At 49.2% G+C, this 9,386-nt stretch overlaps 1 protein-coding gene across 1 annotated transcript in view; it reads left to right on the top strand.

Annotated features, from left to right (window-relative positions):
- Positions 1 to 768, top strand: part of ARL4D (ARF like GTPase 4D) — a gene marked incomplete in the record, with an annotated part of 2,291 nt that extends 1,523 nt beyond the window's left edge. The window contains 1 exon segment of the mRNA XM_014583791.2: positions 57 to 768. Coding sequence (XP_014439277.1) covers positions 57 to 194 — 138 coding nt within the window.
- Between the last annotated feature and the right edge of the window lie 8,618 nt (positions 769 to 9,386).

The raw sequence follows: 9,386 nt of genomic DNA, 5'->3' as shown, positions 1-9,386 counted from the left end.
CCCAGCTGGGGCCTCGGAGGGCAGCTGAGGTAGAGAAGAGGCGGGCAGCCCGGGAGCTGGCAGCTGCCACGCTCACCCACGTGCAGGGGTGTAGCGCTGTGGACGGGCTGGGTCTGCAGCCTGCCCTGGAGCGCCTGTATGAGATGATCCTAAAGAGGAAAAAGGCATCCAGGGCAAGCAGGAAGAGACGATGACCTGAGGCTGCCCCCCTCCCCACCCATTAGGGGCCTGCATATTTGGACAGCCGGGTGGGGCCTGTGACTTCTCAGCCCAAGGTGTAGGACCTAGCCACCTCCATGAAGGACCAAAGGACTTGGGGGGTTCCTGTTCTGGTGCCACATTGGGGAGGGGGATGGGAGATGGATATCTTCGCACATCTCCCTCATCCTCACCCCTGGAGAAGTGGGGGCTGCAGGACTATGGAGGCTTCAATGTAAAACTGTGACTCTACCTCGACCCTGTTTCTCATTTTTCTCCTCTGGCGTTTTCATTGTATGTGTTTTTGGAGGGATGGAAAGTTGCTTGTAGAATGGGATGAATGATATCTCCTTGTCCCCCTCTACTTACTGGGGAGGGAGTCTCCCCCAGGCTGCTTTTTAGGGGAGTCAGTCACAATAGTCTTTATTTTTGTGTGTGAGAGTGCCAAGAAACCCTCCTCACATTTGTAGCTCCACAACACCCTTTTTATAAGCCACGTGTGTCCCCTGTATTATTAACTATTTTTTAGCACTTGCCTGTAAGTTATTAAAGACTGATGACTATAGCGTTTCCTTTGGTCTGGCATTTTCCTCTCTCCTTTTCTAGTCCTAGAGCTAGTCCAGGGTTTTTATATGGAATGCGGGGAGAAGATTTACCTTGAAGCTGAATTTGTAAAGCAAGCGCTCAGAGCAATTAGATTGTGTGTTTATGGGATGGTTGGCAAAAATGGAGGTGGAGTTAGAAAAACCCTCAAGCTATTGCCTCCCCTCTGTAAATTTTGAGGGGTCTCTTTTTTCTCTTTCCTCTCCTCCCTTTTCCTCTGACTCTTGTCCCTGACACCAGGTGTTCCTTGCAGATTTAGCTTCAAGTATTGCTGGTCTGACCTGCCTCTAGGTTCTTTTGGGGACATCTAGGTCTATATAGGTAAGGCCTCAAAGAGCTATTCTCTCCCCCTCCTCGCTGCTTGCTCAGTACTAAAGTTGGTCTTATTTTCCTTCATGGTGGGGGGGATGTGAGAATGGAAAGTAATTCCTCCCTGGCTGTAAGTCACCTCTGTGAGCTCAATCCTGCTGACTGCAGCACTGACAGCAACTGCAGTGGCTGGTGCTGGGGAGGCTTGGGCTGGATTGAGCCAGCCTGGACCCTGTGACTAAGCTCTGAGTCTCCAGCTCTGGGAACTGTCGCTCTTCTCACGAGAGGGGCAGTTGTAGTCGTTGTTCGGGTGGGAGTGAGTTCTGCTAGACCTCCACGCCTCCCAGACATGAGGGGGAAAGATATAGCACCACCGTCAGCAAGGACAGTATGAATTACAAGCTGCTGTTGCAAGGGCTGGAGTGCTCCTGCTCAGACTTTGCGAAGTGCTCCTTCCTTACCAGTGCCAAGTCAGCTGTGTCTGATAATGCAGGACAATCAGATCCTTCGAATCTTTCTGGGTGACAGAAGTGATAAAAAAGCAAGCACAATTCTTTCCAGTCTCCCAGACTCCTAGTCCTACCCCTGCCCTTGGTGCAAACATGGAATCCCTAGAGCAGGTTCAGTAGTCTCGCTCCAGAATCAGATGAAAGGACCTGGGGAGGGAGAGAAGATGCTGGCAACCTCCATCCTGAGGGAGGCTTCCTAAGGAACTTGCTTCTTTCTTCCCAAGGCCACCAGAAGTTGTTTTGCTGCCAAACCTGAACCTGGGACCGTTCAGAGTTGCCCCTCCCACCTGACCCTGTGGCTGGCAGGATAGGGTGGGTGTGCACCATTCGGAATGGTGCCTAAGTGTGCAGCATGCGTCAGTGCTGGGCCTACTTAGTAGAGCTGCTAGGCTGGTTCTGCTGGGGACACAGTGCTCCCTGGCCCCCCTACACACAGCTGTGACTCATCTCGTCCAGTTCTCTGGGGTAGAGTCCTGCAATACCGAAACAGGCAGAGGTCCTTGTCCAGGCTGGAGAGGACCTGGCCAGAAAGACCTCCAGTTCTGCTGAGACCTTTCATTTCCATCTCATTTCAGCCCAGTCTTTCCTCTGTAGAGGAAGGGTACAGGTGGCAGATGAGAGGTGAAGAAGCCAGTTGTTCTGGAGTGAGGAGGAGAGGGGAGCATTGAAGAATTCTGAATAGAGGGACCAGCAGTTGGCGTAATGGCTAAGTTGCTGGACTCCCACATAGTCGACCGCGGTTTGCGTCCCAGACCTGGTGGCTTAAAACTCACGCCGGGCGCGTGTGTATGCGTGCCCAAGATCCCGAAAGGAGAATGGAGGAGAAGGGATTGTGGCATGGCCATCCCCCCTGGGGGGTGATTTCTCGCTTTCTGTCTCTCTGTCTCTCTCTGTCTGTCTGGCAAGTGCACGCGCCCTGTGGCAAAAACCTCTTTTAAAAAAAAGAGTTCTGAATAGAGAGCCATATTGTGACTGGGTGGGGGCTGGGAGCTTTGGAATAATCCTGTCTTGGCCAGTCAAAGGGACTGGAGGAGTTAAGACAGTGTTGCAGGAGTGACCTCTGACACTCTCTGAAGCTCACTCACATAGGAAGGTTCTAGGTTTGTGTCTGGAGACCTCCCTGAACATGCTAGGCACACACACACCTGTGATCCAGGGTTGGCTGAAGCTGGGGGTGGGGACATCAAGACCTGTTGGGAGTGCTGTCTGTCTCTGCCTCTCTCACTCATGGAAGAGATCAACAGATAAAAAGACAAAATGGGGCCGGCAGGTGGCTTGGTGGTTAAGGATGCCGGATTCCCACATGGCTGACTGTGGTTCAAGTCCCAGACCTGGTGGTTTGCTTCCTCACTTTCCCTTTCTCTTTCTGTCTCTGTCTGGTCAAATTAAAAATTAATAACAAATAGAATTAAATAAATAATTCATTTTTAAAAAAATAGACAAAACAAATACAAAGGGATCGGAGAGTTAGAAGGGAGTGGGATCACATTCTCATCTGCTGGGAGAAGAGAGGGAGGGACTGGTTCTGCTCCTCTCCAGCCCTGCCCCAGGGATCCTGCATTTTGAACTCTAGGCCAAGGGCAAGGAATGGGAGTGGGAGTGGGTTGAGGGCAGGGTTGTGGTTCCCTTGTCCAAGCTTCTCTGTTAAGTAGACTTCATTCCTCTCTTCTTCTGTCCCCTTCTCTTCCTTCCTTCTTCTCTTTCTCTCCTATTACCTCTGTGTGTGTGTGTGTGTGTGTTCGTGTGTGAGAGAGAGAGGGGGAGAGAGAGAGACAGCCACCTGCAATAGGGTCTTATGCCATGCATGTGCCTGATGCATACAAGGAGGCCTCAGGATGTGAACCTAGGGCCTTCCCATGAAGGTCTAGCACTGCAGAACGTCGTGTTACAGCTGCATCACCATCTGCCCCCCTCCTAGAATTTCTTTGGGACCCCGAAATGGGGGCTGAGAAGAGATTCCCTGGGGGCCAGGAGTGGTGGCTGGGGATGGATACTTCTTTAAAAAAAAAAAATCTAGTTTTATTTATTTATTGTTATTCTGCAATTTGACCAGAGAGAGATGGGAAGAGAGAAAGGGAGAATGTGAAAGCAAGCCTGCCAGTTCCAGGACTTGAACTGTGGTCAGCCATGTGGGAGTCCAGCATCTCAACCATCATGCCATCTGCTGGCCCGGGGATGGACACTTCTGAAGTGAAGTTGAAGGAAACCTATAGGCCCAGAGTCGGGGCTCCCTTCCATGGCACCCTTTCGCAACCAGCCATCCCCTCTCCTTATACAAGTTAGGATGTAACATCCAGATGGAGGGCATTTTCCCTGTGTGCTTTCCCTTCCTGGGGCCCCTCCTCATGAAGGCAGAGATAGCAGTGGTCCCCACTTTTCCATGCCCAGTCCTGCTATGCTGCCTGGGCTCCAGGAAGAGAGGACAGAAGAAGGAAAGAAGTCCCGAAGGCCCAGAGGGAGTACTGACTTATCCAGTGACGATGCAGGTACTTAGTGGTATATCCAGATCCTTCCTCAAGGCAGGCGCTTTGTACTCCCAGGGCAGGCCATGGTGGGAGGCAGGAGATGGAGGAAATCCAGCATCTCAGAGCTCTGACTCCTTCCCTCCTACTTCCCTCCCCTTGATTAGATTGAGGACCGGCTTTCCTCTCCTCTACTCCCCTTCCTGGGGAGTGGGAGTTTTATCTCCAAAGCCCAGCAGAGCTCTGGCTTCTGATCTGGCCAGAAGTCTGCAACATCTTTCATAGAGACCATGTATCTTTCCAAGTCTTTCTTGGTATGGACACCTCCACCGGGACCTGGAAAACACTGAGATCTGCCCAAGTGCTAGCAGTGCACAGGACGGCCTGTTCTCTGACACAGGCCTGTTTTGAATGGGGCCCAGTGGGCAGTGGGAGGGGAGGGAGGGAGGTCAGGCCAGCTGGAGGGGTGGGCAGGCTGTGGCTGCACTTCACTGCCAAGGCCATCTGCTGGGAGATTGTGGGTGGGTGTCATGGGATCTCCTCCCTGGCTGAGCCGGAAGAGGGTATTTGTCTTCCTTTATTTAATTTATTTTTTTAATTTTTATTTAGTGTCCCCTCCTCTCCTTACAAAGTAAAAAGATCTTTATTGTGGAGGAAATCTAAATTTAGAAGACAGAGAAACCCTGAAATCTAAACCTAAGCGCCGATTGTGAACAGGTTTCTATATATTCTTCCAGATAGTTGTGTCACTTAACAACGGGGATACGTTCTGAGGAATGTGTCATTAGGAGATTCTGTCATTGTTCACACACAGAGCTTATTTAGACAAACTTAGATGGCATATCCTGCTGACGCACCTAGGCTATACGGTGTAGCCTTTGCCCCACCGTGGGTCGTATATGTGACCCATTGTTGACTGGGATATCTTTATGTGGCGTGTGACTATTTTCTACCATACATATGCAAAAAGGTGTGTTTATATAACACACATGGGGTTATAGAGAGAGATTGTTGTGCGGTGTGCTTTTCTCATTTATGTCTTGGACATTATTCAATACCGGGACATAAGGATTTTTCTCATTCTTTTTGATGACCACATGAGATTCCATTTTATGAATGTGCCATCATTTCTTTTCTTCTTCTTCTTCTTTTTTTTTTTTTATTAGTTTACTACAGGACACCACGCACTCACCAGAAACAGAGAGAGAGGGAAAGTGAGAAATCACTTCCCGGAGGGGATGGCCACAGCAGCACTCCCTTCTCCTCTATTCTCCTCTCAGGGTCTTGAGTATGCACGCACACATACCCAGGATGATTTTCAGACACAGGGTCTGGGACTCGAACCAAGCTGCTGCTCACGTGGGATCCAGCTACCTTAACTTCCACGTTGCCTGCTGGCCCTGTGCTATCATTTTAATTAAATTCTCTATTAATTCACACCATGTCTATAGCCATAACCAACTTTCACACATTTCTTTGTACGCTTGGAGAAGATTTCAAATTCCTTAGTATAAATGTTAGGTCAAAGGTACGTACATGTTTTTTGAGAGAGTTTTGCTATAGGGCACATGCACTTGCTGGAGACACAGAAACAGAGACAGAGACAGAGAAAGTGAGAAATCATCCCCCTCAAGGGGTATGACCACCCCACAATCCCTTTTCCTCCATTCTTCTCTTGAGATTTGGGGCATGCACACACACATGCCCAGCATGTTTCAAGCCACTGGGTCCAGGACTTGAACCTCGGTCGGCCATGTGGGAGTCCAGTGCCTTAACCACTATGCCACCTGTTGTATTTAAAGTTTTCACAGATGCTGCCAAAGTTGATGTGTTTGGGCAGAGGGGAAGGGGACTGGTGATTGCCAGAGATAGAGAGACAGAGAGAGGGGAAGAAAGCATCCCTGAATCATCCTCATCCTCCATCCTCATCCTCCATCCCCAGATTTCAAGGCCTCTCCAAGCCGAGGCGTGTACATGGACACTACAGTGCTCTTGCTTTTCTGGGAAGTAAGACATAAAGTCACCAGCAGCTTGGTAGAGGATCTTCAGAGATAGGGAGTGAGTTTGGGCTTAGTTTCCCAGCTTGGGGGTTGCGCACCACCCGGGGCTGCCTGGCTGGTGGCGGAGGTGGCAGATGGCAAGGACTCCCTAGCACCCAGCTTGTCACAGACGTCAGGCAGAGTGGGCGAAACGAGTCCTGAAATAAATTCCTGGCAGTTGGCTCAGGGAGGGAGTGAGGCTGAGACTAGGAGAGCATGCTCCAAAGGGAATATGGAGAACACATCTTCATACTCTGGGCTTGGCATAGGGTGACCCCCAACTCCTCTGGTGGGGATCCCCACCAACTGCTATAGTTCATGGCGTCCTGGAACAGGAAGTATCTTATACCTCGGCCACTCGGGCTGTTTGGGACTTGACCTCTCTGGTTCATTCTAGCTCCTGGATTAATCCGGGGTATGTGCCCCTCCTCAGTGGAGTGGGGTGCTGGGCAGATAGGGGGCAGGAGAGCTTATCTCTTTAGCAACACCTACCCCCTCTGATTAAATCCGGGGAAAAGTTCCTTGGTGGAGGGGGGGAGGAATGACAGCTGGGTTTTAAAGGCTTATTGAATGTGAGGTTTTGTACTTTTGATTGTGTTTGTTTTTCTAAGATTACCCATTGCGTTCCATTCCAGATGCTGTCTCTTATCCTTAGGGAGAGAGAAGGCAGAACTGCTTACTCACTCTCTGGCTCTCTCCCAGCCTGATGGAGGAGGAACAGAGTCTCCAGTCTGACCAGGCAGTACCCCAGAAAGTAACCTAGAGGCAACAGAAAGGTAAGATCTGCCTCTGCCAACAACTTCTGCGACCTTGGCCAAGCCATTCCTAGTCTCCTGCCTCAGTTTACCCATCTGTAAAGGAGAGGGTTCAGTAGGAGATGGCAGACTTTTCCTGGTTCACTTCCTATGGGTCTCAATACAAGGCAGGCGTGGAGCTCCTTAATGATCTTTCTCCCTGCATCTTATCGCTTGTTTTGTTTAGTTTATTGTCTACCTTCCTTGCCTGGGTAAGGGTAATATGATGAGGACTCTAATCCATTTTGCTCACCTCTGTATCCCCAGGCATATCACAAAATAGGTGTCCCTCACCCAGTTCTCTGGAACACTGAGGGTCTACTCAAAGGTTGGAGGGTGGGAGTGTCACATATAATCAATATAAAAAAGTAGAAGTCTGGCTCTAGGGCCTAGATGTTAACAGAGCTGGATCCCACATGGCCAACCACAATTTCAATACTGGCCACAGTGCCTTGAGAAACATGTCAGGTGTGTGTGTGTGTGTGTGTGTGTGTGTGTGTGTGTGTAGAAACATGTCAGGTGTGTGTGTGTGTGTGTGTGTGTAGAAACATGTCAGGGGTGTGTGTGTGTGTGTGTGTGTAAACATGTGACGCGTGTGTGAAGGTGTGTGTGTGTGTGTGTGTGTGTGTGTGTGTGTGTACGTGTGTGGTGTGTGTGTGTGTGTGTGTGTGTGTGTGTGTAGAAACATGTCAGGTGTGTGTGTGTGTGCCTCAAATCCCAACTAGATGCAGAAATGGAGGAGAAGGGATTGCAGCATGACCACCCCCCGCCATTAGGGGGTGTTTTCTTCCTCTCTAGCTGTCTATCTCTGGCAAGCACAAATGCCATCTGATAATGTGAAGAAGTTTATAAACATAATCAGTAAAAAACCATGCTGAAGGGACCAGCAGTTAGTGTAATGGCTATGTCGCTGAACTCCCATGTAGTCGACTGTGGTTCGAGCCTCATGCCAGGTGCGTGTGCGTGCGTGCCCAGGATCCCGAGAGGAGAATGGAGGAGAAGGGATTGTGGTATGGACATCCCCCCGGAGGGTGATTCTCGCTTTCTGTCTCTCTGTCTCTGGTGAGCGCATGCGCCCTGTAGCAAAAACCTCTCCAAAAAAACCCCCCAAAAACAAAAAACACCATGCTGACAGTACTCAGATAAAGGAGCTGTCAAGTAAGAGTTTATCTGGGAAGGCTTCTTGGAGGAGATGAGGAAAAGAAGACACCTGGGAACCAGAATGAAATATCCTAATTAATGAGGGGCTCGGAGCACCATGATCTTGGGAGTACTTTCTTGGCCTTACCTGCGGCTCAAGAGGAAAAGATGGAGCATGAGGTTTAATAGATACAGTTTCGTTCCTCCCTTCCCTGTAATTAGCTGGCCTGGGACGCTCCCCAGAGTCTGCCTGCCACTCCTCTTCACCAGCTCCTCCCACTGTCACCTGAGGATAGTCAGGTTGTATCTAGATTTCCTTTCTGTGCCTCCCACCCAGGAAGAGCTGGAGGTAGGTCAGATATGTTGGGGAAGAGATCCCCAAGGTCTAGATCTGTGTTGTCCAGTACAGCAGCCACAGGCCTCAGGACTGAGTGCAGAGAACGTGGCTGGTCTGAAATAAGCTACAAGTAAAAATCCCCCACAGACGTTGGAGATTAGTGTGAAAAAAGAACGTAAAATATTTAATACTTTTTCATCATTATTTCATTTAACTTTATTTATTTTAATTTGACGAGAGAGCAACAGAGAGAGAGAAAGAGAGAGATAGTGAGAAAGCAAGTCTTCAGGTCTGGGACTCAAACCACTGTTGGCTATGTGGGAGTCCAGTGCCCCTAACCACCACGCCACCTGCCAGCCCCTTAATTAATACTTTTTAAAAAAAAAAGAATTATTTTATTTAACTTCATTTATTTATTTATTTTAATTTGAACAGAGAGGTAGAGCGTGAGAGAGAGAGAGAGAGGGAAAGCAAGCCACTAGGTCCGGGACTTGAACCATGGTCGACCATGTGGGAGTCCAGTATCCTTAACCACCATGTCTCCTGCCAGCCCCGAATGAATACTTTTTTAAAAATTGCCAGATGGCATTTGTGCTTGCCAGAGATAGAGAGACAGTGAGAGAAGAAGAAAGCACCCCCCGCAATGGGGGAGTGGTGATTGCTGCAATCCCTTCTCCTCCATTTCTGCATCTAGTTGGGATTTGAGGCACACACACACACACACACGCACACACACACACACACACACACACACATACACACACCTGACATGTTTCTCAAGCCATTGTGGCTAGTATTGGAATCGTGGTTGGTCGTTAACATGGTTGACTGTAGCTCCATTAATGTCTAGGCCCTGGAGCCAGACCTCATTAATACTTTTTTATATTGATTATATGCTGAAAGGATAATTTTTTGACATAAATTAAATTTTAAAAATGCTTTATTGAGGGAACCAGCAGTTAGTGTAATGGCTATGTCGTTGGACTCCCACGTAG

This window comes from Tupaia chinensis, unplaced genomic scaffold (assembly GCF_000334495.1).
Source record: "Tupaia chinensis unplaced genomic scaffold, TupChi_1.0 Scaffold144741_1, whole genome shotgun sequence".
Taxonomy (NCBI): Eukaryota; Metazoa; Chordata; class Mammalia; order Scandentia; family Tupaiidae; genus Tupaia; species Tupaia belangeri.
Note: the sequence above shows the minus strand (reverse complement) of the source record. Positions and strands in the feature narration are given on the sequence as shown.